This window comes from Eptesicus fuscus, chromosome 24 (assembly GCF_027574615.1).
Source record: "Eptesicus fuscus isolate TK198812 chromosome 24, DD_ASM_mEF_20220401, whole genome shotgun sequence".
NCBI classification, from domain to species: Eukaryota; Metazoa; Chordata; class Mammalia; order Chiroptera; family Vespertilionidae; genus Eptesicus; species Eptesicus fuscus.
In genome coordinates, this window is record NC_072496.1 from 17,706,427 (window position 1) to 17,730,459 (window position 24,033).

Below are 24,033 nucleotides of genomic sequence, written 5' to 3' on the forward strand. Positions count from 1 at the left end.
TAGAACCATGAATCAGAAAGGATATATGTTCATAGTGGCACAATTCACCATAGCTAAGATTTGGAAACAGCCCAAATGCCATTCAGCAGATGAATGGATTAAAAAACTGTGGTACATTTTCACAAAGAGATACTATGCTGCGGTAAAAAAGGAGGAGTTCCTACCATTTGCAACAACATGGATAGAGATGGAGAGCATTATGCTAAGTGAAATAAGCCAGGCAGATAAAGATAAATATCACATGATCTCACTCATTTGTGGAATATAATGAATGGCATAGACTGATGAAGAAGAACAGATCCAGAGACAGAGAAACATGTATCAGAACCTCAAACCTCAGGGAAGGAGGGGGTCGGTGTAGAAAGGGGGAGAGATCAACCAAGGGACTTGTGTACGTGCAATAAGCCTAATCAATGGACACAGACAACAGGGGGTGGGGCACAAATTGGGGATGGGGCGTAATGGGGGAATAAGGACACATATAAAAAATAATAAAAATAAAAAATTAAAAAAGAAATTGTGAGATAACCAGAACCCCAAGGATGCCTGAGAACATCTTTCTTGCCGTGCTAGTAGTCACCAGCTGTACTGTAAGATTACCTGGGGCAAATGGGGAAGTGTTTTGGACTTATGTTCCTGACTCTTCATGGGTAAGGGCCCTTATGAGGGATGATCCACATCCTAATGTAGTCACCAATGATACCAAACACCTTGGTCATCCAGGAGGACCATGGTTGGGGCAAGGAAGTATAATTACACAGGGGTATCCAACCAGCTTCCCTTTTGTGTGACACCAAATCAAACTATTGCTCCTTTGTTTGTAAAATTAAAGAGAGGTTTCTGGCTTGTGTGGATAACAAAGAAAGAGACTATCACTACTTGCTCCTGGGAGAGGTGCAGAAAATGTAACTAAGGCCTTGTATATACAAAAAGAAATTGGCAGCCAGTTTGAAAAGGAATTGCCATGGCCTAGAGCAAATAATATCCTTACATGATATTATTCTACAATGTCATTATAATTTTTTTCCCAGATTTGTGTTATCCCCACTACCTATAATAGTACCTCACACCCTTAGGTATCAATAAAAAATCATCTTTTTGGTGCTTGGAGACAAAGGTTACACATCTGTAGATATTTTAAGATTACAACAGCATGATATATAATTAACCCAAACAAACTTACAAACTAATTCTTTGAATGTCTGGCAGCAATTTAAAAAGGACATGAAAGGGTGTAATCCCTTCCATTGTGTAGAGGGCCCCTAGGGAAGGTACCTGAGCATTCTATATTGGCCCCTCTTGCCCTTTTGGCCAAGAGGGACCCTCTTCTCACAATCCAATTGTCCACAGCTGTTGCCTGAGCTTTCTGTTCATGCCAAGGTTGAAGCCTCGTGATGGCTGGTACCATGGATCTGTCTCTCACCTAATGGGGTGAGCTGGGCCTACCTGGAGAAGAAACCTGGGTTCTATACGATATGTGATCAGTGCTGGGACCCTGTCAACAGGTGAGGGGATCCCAAGGCAGGTGCTGGGTGTGGAGGCCATGGGGGCATAGGCGACCAAGGAGACAGAACTAAACCTCACATCACCCTGCTTGGTTAGCCAGAGATAGGTAAGATTCCTCAAGGAAGGAACAACCTAAGACAGGCACAGTTGCAAAAGGGCCATCAGGAGAGAACTTGGGGATCAACAGAGGTGGGGCACAGACCTTCACCCCCCAAGTTTGCAGGGGCCTGAACCCTCACCCCTGCTGAGGGAGGTCCCCTGCCCCCATGGCTGCTTAGCTTCCCACGCCCAGCTCAAATCGGGACCCAGGTAACAGAGACTTGGCCGACAGCAGCTGCCCTCTCACTGAAACAAGACTTGATGGAGATGTCTTGTACCCATGATGCGGGGAACTGGAGTCTTTGATATCTAAACCCAGCCTAGCACCAAGAATGCTCAGGGCCTACTCAAAAAGGCAAATAATCCTTTCCATTAATATCTACAGGGTAAAATAAGATGGTTGTTAGAGTATTAAATTTGACAGTAAAATAGTAGTCAAGTTTTCAGACTAATTTAAATTGGTTAATCAAAATAAGCGGATATTCTAGAAAAATCAATTGTACTGTACAAAAAAGCTGTTCCTAAAGTGTTAACTAAAATTTTTATTGGTAGTTCATCTCATGGTAAAATTGCATAACCTATAATGAACCTAAAGCAGTCACATTTTAGTGCAAAAAAGTAAAATGTAAAAGCTATGAAGATTACAGCATAAAATTTCCAAAAGCCTCCTAATATTTAAACCAAAAAAGGGGAGATAGTAGAAGAATATCATGTAAGGAAAAATATCCTGTAAGTAAATTACATCTAGAAAATTTTTACTTTAGAAAATTAACTTTCATTTGTAATGCTAAGAGCAAGACACCCAGGTAAAACATACATGGTATCAAAACAAGCCAAAGGAAATCGTTGGGCAAAAAATGAAAAGGGATCACAAGTCAAATTTATAGAAAAGATTCCTTTATTAACTTTTGGTCGAGAATATGTTTGTATATTTTCAGAAAACAATTCTGAGACCATGTGGATTTCTGCAACAGAAAGGAATTGACAGGAGTGTTCCAGCCATGAAGACAGAAGAGGAAACAGTCCAGAGATGGAAGACACTGTCGATGCCTTGCCATACTAGCAGTCAGCAGCTGTGTGTCACTGCAGGTTGCCCAGGACCAAACCAGAGAGGGTGGGATGTGCATTACCACCATTTTCCCACCATCCAGAACTGAAATATCATTGCTGACATGTACACATAAGGAACTGTTGGGCATAGAAATTGGGACTCAAAAGAACTGTTGGCCCAGAAAGAAACTCACTATAGACTGATTCATTTGCCTCTCAGTATAACCATTATTGCTTGTCTCATTTTCGGTTCCTATAAGTGTATTTCTAGTATCACATGAGCTCACTAATCTAGGGGAAATGATGAACAACATAGACTGATGAACAAGAACAGCATCAATCAGACTTTCAGACCTCAGAGGGAAGATAGGGGAAGGTGGGGATAAGGGAGATAGATCAACCAAAGGACTTGTGTGCTTGCATATGAGCCTAACCAGTGATCACGGACAACAGGGGGTTGGGGGCATGAGTGTGGAGGGGTTTGGGATGGGAATGGGGGCGGTTTGAGGAAAAATATGTGATACCTTAATCAATAAAGTAATGAAAAAAAAGACCTCAGAGGAAAGGTAAGGGAGGGTGGGAATAAGGGAGGTAGATCAACCAAAGGACTTGTGTGCTTGCACATGAGCCTAACCAGTGATCACAGACAACATGGGGGTGGGGCCATGCGTGGAGAGGGGTTTGGGATGGCAATGGGGGAGATGAGGACAAATATGTGATACCTTAATCAATAAAGTAATTTTAAAAAATGGAAAAAAATGAATTATTCAGAATACCCAATAGATATTTTTTACATCAATCACTTCTACTGATACTTAGCATACTAAAAGCTAAAATGAAAACTTTTAAAATTATTTTAGTAATTCATTTAAATTTATTATAAAACTATTGTGTTAACATGATTACTATTTTATTTTATTTTTTATAATAATCTGACTTTTTTCTTTTTAATATATTATATTGATTTTTTACAGAGAGAAAGGGAGAGCGACAGAGAGTCAGAAACATCGATGAGAGAGAAACATCGATCATCTGCCTCTTGCACACCTCCTACTGGGGATGTGTCTGAAACCAAGGTACATGCCCTTGACCGGAATTGAACCTGGGACCTTTCAGTCCGCAGGCCGATGCTCTATCCACTGAGCAAATCTGGCTAGGGCATGATTACTATTTTAATGAAAAAATAATTATATTTGAAAAATAAAAACATTGAAAAAGATGGCACTTAAAGATTTTATTATATTTATTAGGTTGACACTGGTCAATAAATGTATATGTTTCAAGTGTACCATTCTATAATAGGTCATCTGCATTCTGCATTGTGGTCACCACCCAAAGTTATCTCTTTCTGTCACCACACATTTGAACCGCTCTACCTGTTTCTACTTCCCCAACTCCCCTTTCCATCGGGTAACCACCTTACTATTGTCTGTGTCTATGAGTTTCTGTTTGTCTTCTTTGTTTATTTGTTTCATTAGCATTGTATTGTCAAGATCCATCCATGTTGTTGAAAATGTCAGTATTTCATCTTTTCTTGTGGCTGAGTAATATTCAGCTATAATATTGTATATGTACTGTAAGGACAGAAAATAATGTTGAATAGGTACTGTCAGGACAGAAAAAATGACCTTTCTTTTCCTTTGCTGTTGAAGCATCCATCTTATATAAAAACTGCTTGAAATTTTAACCCTGTTGTTTTGGCTTCTGTAAATGCTTGCTTGCTTAAATAATAAGGAAAATATGACTACTCCCATTTCAGAGAGGCCATAAACTATGCCTCAGACAGAGTTGTCAGTGCTGACACCAGTCCAGGCCTTGAGATATGGTCTTATGGCCCCTTCCCAGCATGCAAGCCTTCTTTCTTAGAAGGCCTGGAAGTCTCATTCCAAATTTGTGAGACAAAAGAGCTAGAAAACATATAAATAGAAAAAGTTTCCTCCATGTGGGGGGCTCAGAATTTGAAAGGCACATTTTTCTCTGGCCCTGCACATAATAAAATGTAACTCTCTTTCTCTGAGCGTGACTTGGTTTTTCTCTGGTCTTCTGTAACACTGTAGCTTTCCACAATTTATGAGAAGCACCTTGTAATTAATCCCCAATATTGTAGCTCCTCTGATTCAAACAACCCCGCTGTTCAAACTGCAAGACAAGTTACTCTCAAGGCTACATTCTTGCATACATCTCCTCCCTGCTGGTTTATAACACAGGGATAATTACTAAAAAGTTCCCTTTCCCCTCTCCTTCAAACAAGCTGCCTTTGAACATTTTATAACTTTTACTCTAAGCATGTTTTATAGACTTGGGGATGTTGTATCATAAGTCAGCAAATGAGATACAGACGCCTTAAAGAGCCAATTACTTAGGAGTCGATTATTTCAGGTGGCACAGAGGGAGGTGTCTCTTCCAAGTCTCTGAGCAACACACACAGGAAGTCTCCCATATTTATACTTTTTGAGCTTCTTTTTTTGCAGATATTACAAAGTGCTCTATGTGAGTTATTGTTACAGACAGTTGTAACCTTGAATACATAATGAGTTAGTACTTGTCATAAGAATATGGGAATTATTATCAGTATTATTCTATATTAGTCTATTACATTTGATGGCTAACTTGCAAGGTCACACAATTAAGTTTATCATTTTCTATTATTTGAACTAAAAACAAAGTCATTTTATAGAAAGAGACTGTCCTAAAGTGACAGAGTTTACAGTACTAAGGGACTATCTAACAATACCAGAGAGGTTCAAACAGCAGTTTTATACAAGATGGAGGTTCCTATGCCTTAGGGAAAATACTGATAAGACACCTCCCTAAGACATCTATCTGGACTGTCTCCTGAAGGATCAATGGACAATGCCCCTATTGAATGCTCAATTTCAGCCCAAACCCTTCCTTGTCACCTAGCAACAGCAGACAAGGCTTTAAAAGGGGGGAGGTGTTAGGGAGGGAAGTGTTTCTTCTTTGCTTATGTATTGATTAATAATACAAGGGCTCTTTCCCTTTGGGAAATGTAAAAACTACTTCTTCTTTTAGTTGTGAATTCCTTCACAGTCTGCATCACTGGCCAAAAACCCTAACATGTGCCACATTGAAAAAGGTGACATTTTCCCTACAAACCTCTGTAATGTCTGCCTTAATAGAAGATAGTGGATTCTCATATATCCACTTCTGTACTTAATCTTTTGTAATTTTCTGTTGTGCTTGAGTAGATAAAGAAAATTCTGTCACATCCCACATATGCATAGTTGAAAAACAGAAGAGCATTTTAATAGCCTTTTCAGATCATTGTGGATATTCTTTGATACCACACTAAAACATAACAAGTGGTAGTTTTTTTTTTAAAGATTAGCAGCCATGTAAAACCTGAAAAAATGTTATGAATGTTTCTAACTCTTACATCAAAATCCATTGGTCCAAATATGCATCATCAATGCATTTGGTCACTAAAAATTAGGCCAGGGAGCTCAGGTGAGGCCATCCTACTGCCAGCTGCATGCGCCTTAGCCCCTGCCGCCCCTGTCACCTCAAGCCACTGGCCCTCCTCAGGCCTTGCCTCTGAGCTCCTTTTCCCCCTCACCTCTCCCTCTGACCAGCAGTGACTTAAGGGACAGAGCAAAGTGAAGCCCATTTTTTCTCCCTCCTCGCAGCAGTGCCAGGCAGCCCCCTTTATCCGGCCAGAGGTGAATGCTGAGGCAGAAGCCAAGTTCAACATCCTCCTAGCCACCGACTCCTACAAGGTTACTCCCTATAAACAATACCCACCCAACACAAGCAAAGGTTATTCCTACTCAGAATGCAGTGAAAAGAAGACAGAAAACTCCAAAATAAGGAAGGTGAAATGCAAGGAAACAGTATTTTATGGGTTGTAGTACCTTCTTAATAAGTACTTAAAAGATAAAGTAGTGACCAAAGAGAAGATCCAGGAAGCCAAAGACGTGTCCATAGAGCATTTCCCAGATGATGATTTAATGAAAAGGATGGAATTGCATTCTTGAGAAATACCATGGGCATCTTCCAGTAGAAGTAAAAGCTGTCCCTGAGGGCTCTGTCATTCCCAGAGGAAATGTTCTCTTCACAGTGGAAAACACAGATCCAGAGTGTAGTTGGCTTACAAATTGGGTTGAGACTATTCTTGTTCAGTACTGGTATCCAATCACCGTGGCCACAAATTCTAGAGAGCTGAAGAAAATATTGGCCAAATATTTGTTAGAAACATCTGGTAACTTAGTTGGTCTGGAATACAACTTGCATGTATTTTGGCTACAGAAAATCACTTCCCAAGAGACTGCTGGCATAGGAGCTCTGCTTATTTGGTTAACTTCAAAGTAATGGATAGAGTAACAGGAATTGTTTTAATTAAAAAATACTGTGCCCTAGCTGGTTGGCTCAGTGGATAGAGCATTGGCCTGTGGACCCACAGGGTCCCAGGTTTGATTCCTGCCAAGGGCACATGCCTGGGTGCTTGTATGAGGCATCCAATCAATGAATCTCTCTCATCATTGATGTTTCTATCTCTCTCCCTTCTTCTCTGAAATCAATAATACATACTGGGAACAAGAGATCCTGTTCCAGGGTATTTTATTCCAACAGCAGAACATAGTACCATAACAGCTTGGGGGAAAGACCATGAAAAAGATGTTACTTTTGAACATATAGTAACACAGTTGTCATCAGTGCCTGTATCTGTGGTCAGCGATAGTTATGACATTTATAATGGGTGTGGGAAAATATGGGGTGAAGATCTAAGACATTTAATAGCATCAAGAAGTTCAGAGGCAACACTAATAATCAGACCTAATTCTGGAAATCCTCTTGACAATGTATTAAAGGTTTTGGATACTTTAAGTAAGAAATCCCCTATTACTAAGAATCCAAAGGGCTACAACTTGCTGCCACCATATCTTCAAGTTATTCAAGTGGATGGAATACATATTAATACTTTATAAGAGATTGTAGAAGTCCTGAAACAAAACAAATGGAGTATTGAAAATGTTGCCTTCGATTCTGGTGGATCTTTGCTACAAAAATTAACAAGAGATCTCTTGAATTGCTCCTTTAACTGTAGTTATGTTGTAACCAATGGCCTTGGGGATAATGTATTAAAGGACCCAGTTGCTGATCCCAACAAAAGTTCCCAAAAAGGTCAATTATCCTATATAGCAAAAGGCTAATATGCAAATTGTCCCCTCAACCCAGAGTTCAACCAGGGTGTGGCTGGCTAGCCAACCACCCATGGCCCCACCCCCTGGCCAGCCCAGCTGATCAGCCCTGATCAGGGCGGGCCTGTGGGCCCCCGCTCGTGCACGAATACATGCACTGGGCCTCTAGTCTTTAAAATAATAAAAGCATAATAAGCAAATCGACCAAACAGCCGAACAGCAGAACAACCATCCAGATGTCCTTCCGAACGACCTTCCAGATGAACTTCCATATGAAGCCAGGCTGCAAGGGCCTATGCAGTCTCAGTGGCAGCCAGGGCTGTGTGACAGCAGCCGGGGGTACGAAGGCCAACCCTTGCACAGATTTCACACATCGCGCCTCTAGTCTTTACATAAAACACCAGCAACAGATTTTGTTACACTTGAGGAAGGAAGAGGAGACCATGAGGAATGATCTTCTCCATACTGTCTTCAAGAATGAGAAGGTGACATAAAGCTAGTCATGTGATGAAGAAAGAAAAAAATGCAAAGCTGAATATTGAACTGGAAGCAGCACCTCATTAGGCTTTGTTTTATGACTGGGTGTGTGCCCTTGCCTCTACGTGTGCCTGTACATGCACACAGGTATACTCCAGTGTGGGTGGATGTGTGATACATAATATTCATTGTACAGATGTGTGGGGTTTCTTTATTTTCTGATACATTACAACCAAATTATTTGTTGGTTTATGGACATACTGCCCTTTTTCCCCATAGTGTTTAGGTAATCTCAATTAGGCAATGCACTTGACCACATAAAAGGTTAATGCTAAAGCAAGCTTTTTAGGGCTCTTTGCCAAAATACAGCAATTTAATCTGGTATTGATATTTTCTCAACAGAACTGAGAAACTTTTATAAAAAACAAAAGATCACATAAAACAGATTTGCATAAAATTATCATGATGACTTTATGTTTAACTTATACTGTACTTTTGTACAAACAAGATTGTGTATGACAGATTTAAAGTCTCAGTGATTTAACAGTCTTTCAAAATTTTCATGATTTTTATGAGCACAGACTTTCAAGAAAATACTTGAAGATAAATTACATTGCTTTTGTCTATTAATGAGCAAATAAAACAGGGCCTTAACAAAGTTGTGTTATTATACAATTTTAAAATTATGTTGGGACACACTCTATAGAATTACTCACCTCACTGCCGCTTGTAGAATATATTTTAATAATTCTACATTAAAGAAAATAATGGTTCTTACTGGAATATCTAGGCACTGTACAGTGATTATATATGTTGGTCATTGTATTGTACCAGTGAAATGCCTAATTTGAAAGGCTTATACTGCAGTTGTATATGTCAAATATTGCCTGTGGCTATAATATGCAACTCAAGATTTTAAGGAGATAATGTTTTTAGAAAGAATTTCTGCTTCCGCTACAGAATATATACATAAATGAGAAATATTGACAAAAGTGAAAGTAGTGTATTTTAATGTAATTACTCTACTGAATTTATTTTTCCTATTCTATAGTTTCTACAAGTTAATACTGGAATGGGTAGTGAGTGTACTTTACATTTTTTGATTTTGTTATAATTTCATTAAGTTTTTAAAAAATTAAATTGAATATATTAAAAAAAATTAGGTCAGACCTGGGTTAGATAATCCCTCCAGAAGAGATAATTCCATCAGACCAACATTCATAAGAAAAACAATAACCAATGAATATGATAGTCTTCCTTTTCTCTTCTTTCCTTATAGCTCATCTTTCCTGTGCCTCTTCCAATCTTAAACATAGTTTCTTGAGCATGTTTCCCCAGGTCACAGCATAAAATGAGTGATGATCTCCTTAAAAGTCACTAACTTCTGAATGTTTACACTGATCTATCCTGATTTCCCTCTCAAACCTGGCATGATATTCTGTAGCCAATTCATGTCTTTGTCCCACTAAGTGATTGGAGGGCCCTCCTTGCTCTCACTAGGGAGTCTTTCTGCAGCTTTCAGACACACCCTGTAGGGATCACTCTAGGCAGCTGGAATCCTGCCTCTCTTCCTCACTAAATTGGATGGGGCCCAGGCACTCTATCTGATCTAGTAACAATGAAAACACAACTCATTTCCCCAAACCCTGTTTAAAAGCAGGAGCATCATTCACATGTGTCTATCCTGGCCTTACATACAGAGCTCAATACCCCTTCACTTTGCTGAGACTAAACCTCAACTCTTAGCCTTTCTCATGAGGGAAACTGCTGCTTCGTCCAGCTAAATCAACCTTATTTTTTTCATTGCATTTTGCTTATTATACTATTGCATTTATTCTTACAACAAGGCAAACAACATAATATCATTTGGCAAACAACGTAATAATAATTGTTTCATGTAAGGATCATCACTGGATGCTAAATCTAATAGGTGAAATTGTGAGGCGTAACAAAATGTTTGCAGACACTCAATGTACCTCTACACAAGGTATTTGTGACACACAAAGGTAAATAGTACCTTTACTCTGGACAAAAGTAGCAGACACTTGTTAACCACATGATCACAGTCAATACTGGAAGTAAGGGAGCTGAGCATGTGCCTACAGATTTGCTGCATGGGAAGAAGTCAGCATTGCTTGTGTGACATTCCTGCCCAATGGCATAACGTGAAGTAACATGAGGAAACTTCAAATAAACCTAAGCAGAAAGTCTACAAATAACTGGCCTATACTCTTCCAACTGTGAATCTCATGAAAAGCAAAGGAAACCTGAAGAACTGCCCCAGATTAAAAGAGACTAAAGAAACAGGACAATTGGACATAACACATCATCTTGGATTTACTTGGACAATAAAGGTTATTATTGAGACAATAGCAAATATCTGAATAAGATCCAAGATTAAATATTACTACTGACCCTATTTTAATTCCCTGACTTTGATAATTATACCACAATTATGTAAAATAATCCCCTTTTCTTAGGAAATGAACACTAAAGTATTTAGGAGTAAAGAAGTATCATGTCTGCAACTTACAAAAGGTTCATATATTATATCTAACCAACCTTCATTTACATTTATTTAGGTAATAGACAAGAAGGGAGAAAGGATAAAGTAAATGTAGTAAAATGTTAACTTTCAGAGAATGGTTTCCAGGAATTATTTGTACTATTCTTATAACTTTTCTATGAGACTGAAACTTCCAATACAGAATATTTCTAAAAGAAATATTCTAAACTTAATTTTAACAAATTACAACCCATTAAATGAAATAAACATTGAGTTTGCATTAATAAATAAAAAGCTTCATGAAGAGGAGATATTTACACTGACTCCATAAAACTTCCCTATAAAGCAAAACTTGTGAAGTGAAAAAGGAAACATTACAGAGGAGAAACCCAGCAGATAATACCTTCACTGATCAACATTAACATTGCCAAGAATGGCAAATCAAAATTGCAGGTCACATCACAGGATGCAATGAGGAGAGTGTAGGACTACTTCTGTGATGTTCTTGCTAAAAATGTCTGATCTAAATATTATCATAGGAAACATCAGGAAAATCCACATTGTAGGACATTCTACACGCATTAGTGGAACTTTCTCTTCAAAAGATTCAAGGTCATGAAAGTCAAGGAAAGACTAAGGACCTGTTCCAGACTGAAGAAGAATAGACACTACAGCTCAGTGTAACCCATGGATCTGAACAGGGTCTTTATGCTATAAGAGATACTACAGACAAGTGGCAAAAATTGAAAAGAAAGCGAGGATGAAATTATGGAATATATTAGGGTGAATTTTCTGACTGTGAAGGTGGTATGGTAGACAAGTGGAATATACTAAAGGAATAAGGCATGGTGGCATGGAGTCAACAATTTACTCTCAAATGGTTCAGGGCAAAAGAGCGCTTTTTACTGAAACTTGGATCTTTCTATACTTTTAAGACGCTTTCTAAAAAAAAAAAAATCAATCAGTAAATGGAAAAGCAGAAAAGCAAACTTTATTTCTCCCAGGAGGAAAGATTTTGGAATCAGTATTTAAAATTACATAAGTCTAATGGCACTATAATAATTTTAATACATCCATTTAGTAGCCATAGCAGCAGATATCAAAATCTTTAGGACCAAATATTGTGAAAAAATTGGAATATATAAAAAAAATCAACCAGTATCACTAAAGTATGAGTGACAAGTTGTTTGTTTGGGTGTTGTTTGAACAGCTGGTATTTGGGCAGTTTGAGTATGTAAAACTCAATAGTGCTGGACTTCGTGTACAAAATATGCTTAAACCTTACTTAGGTGCCCCCCAAAAAACACAGTTTAAAATACTATGTAAATTTTCATCAGACACATATGATAAAAATTTTTTTCTTCAATAAAGATCTCACACATCATGTGTAAAATGGAAACAAAATGTTATACAAACAGTCTGGTAAATAAACTTTTACTGTTTATGTTTTAGATCAGGTACTTTTTCAGCAAAATCTCTTTATATTCTTTTTGTGCTTTCAGAAGTAGATCTTGGGTTGAACTTGACTGATAGGTTGATGCCACAGGAGAAGCTCTATAGGATTCAGTTTCAAAGTTAGCAGCACCTGGAAAGAAAAAGAATTCTATTCTTTGTCTAAACTACAACTAAGAATAAGTGTTAAGGAGAATGAAAACATCTATATCTGACTAAAATACACAATACAAGAATACTATGAAATATAATTTGCCAATGGTTGCACACTGAATTAATTGGTATCATGGCTAAGTATCAGACATTCTGTTTTTCCTGTCCTTCATTCATTAATTAGACACCATGAATAAAGGCAATTTGATAAGCACTGTAGTTACAAAATGAAGATGACACAGAACCTTGAACAGTCATCTATAATAATAAAAACATAATATGCTAATTAGACCAGACAGCTGAATGATCTTCTGAATGTTATTCCAGATGTCCTTCTGGATGAAGCCACCACAGGGTGGCCAAGGCAGAAGTGGTTAGGGGCAATCAGGCAGGCAGGTGAGCATTTAGGGTCTATTAGGCAAGCAGGTAGAGTGGTTAGGGGTGATCAGAGAGGCAGGCAGGAGAATGGTTAGGAGCCAGTGGTCCCAGATTGTGAGAGGGATGTCTGACTGCTGGACATCCCTTGAGGGGTCCCTGATTGTGAGAGAGAGCAGGACAGGCTAGGGAACCTCCCCACTCCCGGGCACAAATTTTGTGCACCAGGCCTCTAGTCCTATATAATAAAAGGGTAGTATGCAAATAGACCAAACGGCAGAACAACAGAACAACCAATCAAAGTGTAATATGCTATTGATAATGGGAAGGCTGTTCAACCGCTTGCTATGATGTGTACTAACCACCAGGGGGCAGATGCTCCAACCGGTAGGTTAGCTTGCTGCTGGGGTCCAGCTGATTGGGACAGAGCAAGATGGGGGGGGGCATGCCCTGGAGCCCTCCCATGGTTCCTCTCTGGCCAGATCATGCACTAGTGTGGTCCTTCAGCCTCACCTGTACCCGCTTGAAATCCGGGACCCCTCGGGGGATGTCAGAGAGCCAGTTTCAGTCTGATCCCGTAGTCTGATACCTTAGGAGGGTGTCAGAGGTGGGGCTCATGGATGGCAAGCGCTGCTGTGGCAGTGTGAGCCTCTCCCAATCAGAACTGACTGGGCACTATCCCGAGCAGGCACCATGGGGCTGGGATGAGCGGGAGGGGTAGGTAGGAGCTGCAGGCGGCATTGGACCGAGGGTTTTGGCCTGATCCCTGCAGGCCACCCAGAGGGACCCTACCTGTGCACCAATTCGTGCACTGGAACTCTAATCCTATCTAATAATAGAGTAATATGCAAATTAACTGTCCCTCCGTGACAAAATGGCAGCCCCCATAGCTATAAGATGGTGGCACCCTGTCCCCTAAGCCCCGCTGCTGCAGTGTCTGGGCCTGTCGGTCCCGCTGGGGTTCATGGGGACCAAGCAGCGAGGCTGGATCTGCCCCCAGACATGTCAGACAGAGCCTGGACAGCAGGGCTTGGGGGCTTCCCTTAGCGCAGCGGCAGCGGGGAAGACAGATCCTTTTTGCAGACAGATCCTTTTTGCACAGCAGACAGAGCCTGGGCAACAGGGCATGGGGGCTTCCTTAGCATGGAGGTGGAGTGAGCTCCCCAAAGCCCAGCAGTCAGAGCCCAGACAGCAGGGCTTGGGGGCTTAACTTAGTGTGGCGGTAGTGGGGAAGACACAGGCCCTGCAGACAGAGCCCGGACAGCAGGGTTTGGGGTCTTCCTTAGCATGTTGGTGGCGGGAGCACCCCCAGGCCTGGCAGACAGCACCCAGAAAGCAGGGCATGGGGGCTTCCTTAGCACAGAGGTGACGGGAACACCCCCAGGGCCAGCAGACAGAGCCTGGATAGCAGGGCTTGGGGGGCTTCCTTAGTGGGGCAGTGGCGGGGAAGTCCCCAGACATGGCAGACAGAGCACAGACAACAGGGCATAAGGGCTTCCTTAGCGCAGTGGCAGCAGGGAAGCCCCAGGCCAGGCAGACAGAGCTGGGACAACAGGGCATGGGGGCTTCCTTAGTGTGTTGGTGTCGGCGAAGCCCCCAGGCCTGGCAGACAGAGAACACTGCAGGGCATTGGGGCTTCCTTTGCATGGTGCATGGCAGATGCAGGCAGAGAGTGAACAGCAGGGCATGAGGGCTTCATCTCCATGGCTGCAGCGAAACCCCCAGGCCCTGCAGAGAGCAGAGAACCATGGGGAGTGGACCTAAGCTATCAGTAGGACATCCCCTGAGAGCTCCTGGATTGTAGAGGGTGCAGGTTGGGCTGAGGGATTCCCATGCACGAATTTCATGCACCGGGCCTCTAGTATACTATAAACTGAAAAACAACAAACAAACAGGCAATTTCTCTCTGAGTCATAGATACCACCACCAAGTATAACACAGGGCACTATGGGAGCACACAGAGGAGACATCCCAGTTTTGTGTTGATTTTTGGTGAATGTGATATATAAGTTGATATCTGAAGAACAAACAGATGAAGCAGATGCCAGGACTAGAGATGAGGAAGAACATTTGTGGACCTAGAAATATCTAGTTTAGCTAGCTGCTAGAGCAAAGGGGCAGCATAATGGAAGTAGCAAAGATAAAGCTGAATTATTTGCCAAGAACTAAGTGGATTTCAGAGTTTTTACACCATCCAAAGGAATTTGGAGTCTTTCATGAGGGTAAAAGGTAAAACAATGACAAAGTCAATGACTGGAGTTTTAAATATTGCCCCTCAGATGGCAGTTAGATGAACTGTAGCGGCTTGACTCAGTATTACTAGATGAGTCTGGTTATTTGGCCTTATATCACTAGCAAAACATGAGAAGTGGATGAAGCCTGTTTTCCGACTATTGTTTCAGTGTGCAAGTCAACAGTACATAGGAAGAGCAGAGGGAAGGAAGGGAATAGCCAGAAATGAAGAGAGATACATGGACTTCTGAGATCTTTAAAGAGCTGTAAAACATGATGATTCCATGTGGAATAAGTATATTTTTCCTCACGACTGTTTATATTTCACATTTTTCATTTGCATAAATAATAAAATATTGAATGCAGTATATATTATCCAAACATGGAAACAGATGCCATTTCCTATTTTCAGTTTGTTCACAAAATCAAGGATATCTAAAATTATTAATAAATTTTGGCTGAAACTGGTTTGGCTCAGTGGATAGAGCGTCGGCCTGTGGACTCAAGGGTCCCAGGTTCGATTCCGGTCAAGGGCATGTACCTTGGTTGCGGGCACATCCCCAGTAAGGGGTGTGCAAGAGGCAGCTGATCGATGTTTCTCTCTCGTCGATGTTTCTAACTCTCTATCCCTCTTTCTTCCTCTCTGTAAAAATATCAATAAAATATATTTAAAAATAAAAAAATAAAAAATAAATTTTGGCAACATACCTTCTTTTTCTTCGCTAGTTAGAATTTCTTCAAATTCCCGCCACATCTGAAATAGGTCAAATATTATTATTAGTATTTAAGTTAAAAGGAGACATTATTAGAGGAATGATATATATATATATATATATATATATATATATATATATATCCCTTATAAAATGTGTCCTTTAAATACCACTTTTAGGGACTAGAGCAATCGGGATTGAACAAACAGAAAAATAATCAAATAAAATTAATTCATATTCATTTTAATTATTGAGAACAGGCATATATAATGCTATTTAGATCAATCTGAAAAAAATACAATTGTTATTGGTCTATTGAATAAGCATAACTTCAGAAAAGTGATATTTGATACCATTGGTTCAAAGAAGTTTAAGCAAGTCAAGTCGCATTTCACACTGAATGGATTACTTTGTAATTCCAATAAAAACTGCTATTTATAAAAGCTTAGTTTTTTTTTACTTAAGTTGATTTTTCTTTAAAATGAGTTTCCTATTCCTATACTTTTTGAAAATTAAAATCTTAAGGCATGTTCTATGCTATTAATTTTTCAACCTAAAATGAGAAAAGTGGTACTGAGGTCACATGAGAATTCTACTGGCAAAACATAACTAAAACTATGTTGCTGTCTGTTATTATGCCTACACATTTCTTAACTCATATGAACAACAAAGGTTTCAGAAAATCTTTGAGGAATAAAAAAAATCAATACATAGCCCCAGCCGGTTTCCCTCTGTGGTTAGAGCATAGGTCTGTTGATCTAAGGGTTGCAGGTTTGATTCCTGGTCTGGGGCACATACCTGGGCTGCGGGTTTGCCCCCCCACCCCCAGTCCTGTTGCACGCGGGAGGCAACCAGTGGATATGTCTCTCTCTTATGGATGTTTCTCTCTCTCTCTCTCCCCCTCCTTCCTCCCTTCCACTGAAAAGCAGTGGAAAAAATATCCTCAGGAGAGGATTAACAACAACAACAAAAATCAATATACAATGCTGTAATTGCAATATTGTTTCATTTCTGGAAATGAGAACTAAATTTGGAAACTCAACCAATTAGAATTACAGTCTTCTTAATTATGAAATGTGTGGGAATACTTCAAATTTTATATTACCACTAGAGGCCCAATATGCAAAATCCATGCACGGGGGTGGGGGGGGGAGGGGAGAGGTGGTGTCCCTCAGCCTGGCCTGCACCCTCTCACAATCCAGGACCCCTAGGGGAGGGTCCCTAGCCCTGGTCAGCAATTAGGGCCTATTGGGGCTTTCCTTCCCCTGGCTGCCGCCAGCTGGCCCCACCCTGGCCGCTGCCACTGCTTGCCATCTGTGCTGCACTGTTCCCGCTCCAGCACCACTTGTCACCTCCCTCTGCAGGCAACAGGTGTGCGCTGGATCACTTGGCTGGCCTTCGCCTCCCTCTGCGAGTCAGTGGCTGGCCGACCCTGCACACTCGCCAATGTCCTGGGCTGGTGTCATGCGCCTCCCTCTGTGGGGCGATCAATTTCAGGGCCCCCAGATTGATAGCCCCGCAGAGGGAGGCCCTGCTCACATGCCACAGCGCCACCAGCTGGGTGGCCTGGGTCTCCCTCATTGGGGTGATCCTGGGGAGATGGTAGGGTCCCTGAAGCAATCTCATGGCACCTGCCTTGGCTGGCCTGGCTCCAGTGAGTGTCATAGCGTGGTCATCTGGAAAATCGTCCGGATGGTCCTTCTGGTGTTCAGTTGTTCAATTTGCATATTACACTTTTATTATTACAGACTGTCCTGATCTAGAGTGTTTTTACTAAAAAACTTCTTATAAAAGGTACCCTCTCACTCAATGCCCGACACAGGGTTTAAAAGTGTACACTAAACATTAAACACTGTGGTGATCATTATCATGTGATACCTAATGCCTTTACAAATGTTAGGCGTGAAGACAAATTTGTTGACTAACATGTTCCCCAGTGTTTTCAAAGACTGTTTCCATAACACTTCTTTGACAATAGCATGATAGACAGGACTTCTTAAATGGATGATGTGATAACAACACTAGACAGACTTTGTAAAATAAATAGCTCCATACCAGATAAAGTCCGAGGCTTTCATTGAATCAATTTTATGTTACCATTAATAAAATAGGTATTATTTTACTAATGGACATGGGAGTGGCAGCCCATTTTTATACAACTTGAATTAAGAAACTACCGATGGAACATTATTATCTGTTCCCACAAAAGCTCCTTTCCTAAATATTTACTTCTGTGATGATTATGCTTATTTCTAGGTGAGGACTGTGTCCAGATGGAGGAAAGAGCCTGAAGTTCCAACGATAATAAAGAGAACACATCTGACATTTATTTCTATTGTGTCATTTTCAACAATATAGAAAGGGGAGAACATTATACACATGAAAACAATGTGCCAGCAACTTTCAATTCAAAGGATTTGTCATTAGAAGGACTTTTCTCAGAACTGGTAGTTCCCAAACTCTGTCCCGTAGGAATCTGTTTCCCCTGGGGGAAACTGCAGGATTGCAGAGCTTCAGAGTCTCCATCCCCCTTCAGTTAGGCAGCTTGATTTGTCTTATTATCTAAAAATTTTCATGCAAAATTTATAATAAAAGTTCAAGTCTGAAAAAAAAATTTAAGGTATGAAAATCACTGATTTAGTCCAAGTGCCCAATTTGACCTAAGAGGCAACAAAGACTCAGAGGGATTAGAGGTTGCCTGAGGTCACAAACCAATGAGCTGCAGGCCCAAAGTGGGCTCTAAGGCTTCTCCCTGAGCATAAGGTTCTGTGCTAGCTCCTTCCTCATATTCAAGAAAAATAATAAATTTTAAATATAACTCAGAGAAAAAGAATATATAAAACTGTCATGTAGCTCAATAATGTTTTGACATAAGACAAAATAATAGCTTCTAAGTCAATTATAAGTTTTAAAGCAATGAGCAAAATTTAAGGAACAGAAATTAATATCATAAATCCTATTAGTAGCAGTCATTACACTCAATTTATAAAGCACAAATTATTTAGCCACAGGACAAGAAACTTAAAGTACAAAATCTTCAGTTAAATTAAGGAAATTTTTCCTTAAAGGAACTATCCATTCCCTCCAAATAAAAGCTGGTTTACCAAAATCAATCAACAAATAAATTAACTGTGTTGGGGGTTATCTATAGCAAAATTTAAAACACAAAACAGATTTTCTTTACCATCTAGCATACTTCTGCCCACTCTCTTTCATCCTTAGTTGGTCTGTACACAAGCCATGAACTTAATTTCCATTATGATTTAACCCCATCACAAAGTATAGGAGCACCTTCACTTCTCTGCCCTGCAGTCTCCACATGAGGCCTTAGATTCTCTCTACCTTCCTCACGAGAGGACATGAGATTTACCTGATGTGTGCACTTGAGAAAAGGAACTAAGGATGCTTGCTTAGCTCCCAAACACTTCTTTGAAAAGACATGTCTGCCCACAGTCACATGAATTTGGGTCTGCTCTCTCCTTGCAGGAAGCAGCCTGACCAGGGACAGGTGTCAGGTATTTCTTTCCTCCACTCACAGCTGGGAGTGAAACTGCCTGATTTGGGATGAATGTTCAGAAGCCCTGTGACCCCACATCTAAACCCCATTTTCCTATGCCTTACCATGTGTGAGTAAGCAAGCTAGTAAGCCCATCTCCATCTGCCTGAGTCCTCTGATCTAATCTCAAGAGCGAAACAGGGCTGTCATTTGCCACCTACCCCACCACAGCTCCATCAAGAAAGGTGACTACTCCACATTTACAGAAACGTCTTCTCCTTCCTTGACTTTATACTTAATGCACACTGTTCAAAGCAACCCCCACTTTAAAGAGGGGAAGTTACATTTTTGAAAGAAAAATATAGAGAAGCCAACAACACAGCAAAACACAACAAATACAAATATGTCATTCAATTAAGACTAATTTATTGATAGGCTACCATCCAATTATATTTGATATTACAGGTTAGAAAATAATGTTGCCTTCTCTTTTTGAGACCAATTTGATAAACACATATAAACCACACACACAAGCACAGTCCCATATGTAATATATTTGTAGTAAATATTGATACTTTTAAGTTAAATTTTGATATTCTTAATTTAAATGTTATAAATTAAATGTAATATAAACGTAAAAAAGACAAGTACATTTGCCCATTTTCACCATAGCAATTCATTATCCAACTATAAATATGTTAATGAGTGAAGGAAATACATTATCAGTTTGTAATGTTAAAACATGTATTTTGCTACAGAGAAAGGAACTGAGGAAAAATTTGCTGACCAGAGAGCTGAAAAGTTAAGTACAGAAAAAAAATGAATGAAAAAAAAGATAGAAAGAAATTAAGCAATATCTGTATCCTTTAAAAGATAAAATGACTATAGGACAATTTCTAAGTGGACAAAATAAGTGAAGACGTGAGGAATTATCTAGAGGATATAACTGATGTGATACACAAGTTTTTTAAGCTCTTTTCTGCCTTCTGAGAAACTAGCATACCTGCTAGTGAATAGAGGTAAAATGCAGAGAAGAAAGGTACTGCCTTGGTGATGTAAACATGGGGTCTGTGTTTCCTCAGGAAGTAATGAGACTCAACCTTCTGTCGAGACACAATGTTCTATTTGCCATGTACAGAGTTATAGACTTAGGAATAGTAACTGTTTTAGCTTTCATGTATTTGTGTACAAAGAGTTGCTAACTGAATACACATTTGAGAACTGGAAAACTATTAGTTAAATAAATCATTAGAATTCTAATATTTTCTGAAAGTGTTAGAAGTGGACCAAAACTCCAAAATCAATCAATGGAAAATTGAGTCTCCCTATGCAATAGAGATTTAATAAAACAACGAGGGACTATCATGACACCCATTGTGTTAGGAAGACAAATACAGGAAAAATTTTGAACATAAAAAATGTTGAAATTAGAGGAACTGTATCTTTATAAAATTGTCTGGAATAAATTTTTACGTTTTCAGTTCTAAGGAAACAATTCTATGAGCAAGAAAATCTAGTGATATGTCTGCTCAAGCTAACTTAACTTCTGTAATTTGTCATAATACTGGAGGCCCGATGCACGGAAACTGTGCAAGGGGTCCGGCTCTCCCAGCCCCTCACAGCCTCCACCGCCCCTGGCAGCCCGGCTTAGTCCAGAAGGTCTTCCAGATGTTCATCCAGAAGGATGTCCAGACTGCCATTACACTGTTTGGTCTAATTAGCCTATTAGCTCTTTATTATATAGGGTCATTAAATAACACAGTTATATAAAACTGTCAAATCACTTCTGATGTATTGGGCAAACATCAAGAATTAATCTAGAATGTGAAAACTAACAGTAAGAATTAGCAAAACAGATATGTAGCAAGCTATCCCAGTACAGATTCAGTGGAATCAGTACAATGGAATCAGTACAATGGAATCAATCGGGCAAGGCTAAACTTCATGTAATGATGACAAAGGCAACAAACCTAAATTTCATGAACATGGAGAGAGCTGAAATCACAGATTAGAGCGATACTTTGTTATACAAATCATTGTTCTTAAAGTTAGAAAAACAATGCTGAATAACATAGAACTCCACAGTAGGAATAATCCAAAGTGTTTAAACTTTGCAAATAAAGGGGATTGATAAACAAATTTAACATTGATTTATTTTTAACACTTATTCTTTAGAACCATAGTTTAAAAATCTTTAGAAGTCTGTTGTTTTGTAATGTCCCAACCCAAAACCCACCCCTTTTTATTATTTTAGACAACATGCTACCACTTCTCATACAATTCATTGTTTTCCTAATGGCAACAATAACATTTCCAGCAACTCTAAAAACACCTCCTTTCTTTAGGTCTAAGAATTTTGTAAACAACAATTGCTATAGAAATTTTGTCAACCCACCTTTATATCTTATTAGATTGGTGCTTCATACTCTCTATTACTAAGTCTAGCATGATTTGGCAAACCAATGGCCTTCAAGAAATCTATGTCTGTCTTTAAACTACAATGTTACGTTTAAAATCAACTATTTTCTTCAATGTATATTGAAATACTAAAAGTAAACACCTCATTCCTCCCAAAAATTAATTAAACAAACAAAATCCACAAAAGTCTTCCCTTGCATTGCTTCTACGTCTACATACTCATTCCTCTTCATTTTGTAAAACGACACATTTTCTGATTTTCTGGTGAAAACATTTCAACTCTGCATCATAGATTTAATTAATAATTTACAAAAGCATTTCATTTTTTTGTTGTTGTACCCAGTAGCCCAGTTTCACAAATTTGGTACTACTGAGACCTTCTTTTCCCAAAAGGCTGTCTAGAAATTCTTAACTTTGCTCTTCTATGATATGTTATGATGCAGCAAAATGAAAAAACTGGTTGAAGTCTCATTTAGCACAGGCCTGTGCTACCTTTCTCTGCATGAAAAAGACCATAAAAACATCATTAAAACCATAAACCATCGTGCATTGATTGAAATGGAGATTTCAGCATGTGACATCAGCATCATGACAAAGTATGTCTCCCCTTAAATCTACAACAAGTGGACATCTAGAACCCAACAAAGGCTCCTCTGCTCAACCTTGAAAGTGGGCGTCTTGGGATGTGCAGGAGAGGATGGAGAGAAGATCAGGACAGGCCCCTACTGCAGTTCTCCCACGACAAGGCTGAAGGTACAGCCCTAGCACACACAGTAGCAGTGGGAGAGGCAGGGTGCAGTGCCCACACCACTGCCCAGCAGCATTCCCTCCTGCTCCCCAAGTCCAGGTCCCTCCCCAGTTACAGCTGTGCTCACACCACCACAGACCAGTAGCAGCAGCAGAGCCAAGTCTCCAGCCTCTAGGCCACAGCACAATGCTGCCAGTGGCCAAAGAGAATGAGGTAGCAGCTCAGTGGGCACACAAACTGGCTCCTCTCAACTAGACACACCTGCACTTACTACTAGGGGTGCCCTGAGGCCCAGGTGACCAGGATATGGCATTGGCACCCACAACCCTGGTTACCCAGGCTGCCATTCCCATGTCCAAGGGTAAGCCTCACACACCTTGACTCACTGCACACCCTCTCCAAGCTTCAGTAGTACAGGTAAGAGAAAAGAAAAAATGTGCTATACCACCATCTACTGGAATATAAAAGAAAGACCTGAAACTATCAACCTGCCGAATTGTGAAAATCACCACATTACTAAGTAAGAAAAGTGTTCACCACTTCAAATGTGCCAGCAGAGGAACAACGCATCAAGCAGGCTGGACCACCATAGTAACACTAACACAGAAAGAAAATGACAATTCTCCAGAAAGAATCTCAAAATAATGGAGGATTGTGATCTAAATGAACAGAGAAATCAAAATAGCCAAATAGTCATGAAGAACCTCAGCGAAATACAAGAAAACTCAAAAGTCAGTCCAATGAGCTCAGGAATAAAATTAATGAACAGAAGGAGTACTCTACTGAACAGATGAGAAGTATAAAAAAGAACCAAACAGGAATTCTGTTGCTGAAGAACTCAACAATAAGATGAAGAAGGAATATTTTAATAGAACTGATACACAATGAAAGCTAGTTGCAATTTCAAGACTCCCTATCATTGCCATGTTAGTCATCAATCATTCAAGTGCTGTCAACATAAACAGACATAAGTAAACTTTATTTTAAAATATTAATACATAAATTTTAAAATAAAATCCAAATATTTGCTAAATTAACTATTTTATGAAATGTACAGCTGCTCAGCAAGACATTTTATAACAATTGAAATAAAAATGCTGAAGTAAATAACAATTAACACTGTTCTCTGACCTAAGAAGGTGAAAAATATTTTCACTTAAGACAGAAAGTAATCCTTTTATTGCTACAAGTTTACTTAATTCATAAAAAGGGTTTATCTCCATTTCATTTAAGTAGCAACCATCCATGTTTGGGTAAGTATTTAGACGTCAATCACTCACTTGTGCTTAGGGGTGGAAATGTTGGGGTTCAGCAAAACTTAAAAATTGTTAGGAAGCATCACCAATTTAAAATCCATTAGGAAGTAAGCCAAAGCATCTCCAAGTATACCACTGGTTATTAGACAATCCTACCTAATAAAAGAGTAATATGCAAATTGATCCCACCTTTGCTACGCCAAAGCCACACCCACCAGCCAATCAGGGCGAGTATGCAAATTAACCCAACCAAGATGGCAGTTAATTTGCATACATAGGTGCCCTGAGTGGACCCCCTGCGATGGATCGCAGGTAGCTGGGTGTCCGCTGTGGCATCAGGCTGAAAGCCTCTGGCGGAGACTTTTGGCCTGGTGCCGGAGCAGACCCCTGCAA

At 39.8% G+C, this 24,033-nt stretch overlaps 1 protein-coding gene and 1 pseudogene across 1 annotated transcript in view; one reads left to right on the forward strand and one right to left on the reverse strand.

The window, feature by feature from the left end:
* Nucleotides 1–542: 542 nt before the first annotated feature.
* On the forward strand, nucleotides 543–8,378 carry LOC129148262 (nicotinamide phosphoribosyltransferase-like; annotated as a pseudogene).
* A 3,425-nt stretch (nucleotides 8,379–11,803) lies between these two features.
* Nucleotides 11,804–24,033, reverse strand: part of LOC129148280 (ankyrin repeat domain-containing protein 26-like) — a 40,723-nt gene continuing 28,493 nt past the window's right edge. The window contains exons 9-10 of the mRNA XM_054713010.1: nucleotides 15,718–15,763; nucleotides 11,804–12,382 (exon numbers count right to left, since the gene is read on the reverse strand). Coding sequence (XP_054568985.1) covers nucleotides 12,246–12,382; nucleotides 15,718–15,763 — 183 coding nt within the window. The 3' untranslated portion in view covers nucleotides 11,804–12,245. The remainder of the gene's footprint in view (nucleotides 12,383–15,717; nucleotides 15,764–24,033) is intronic.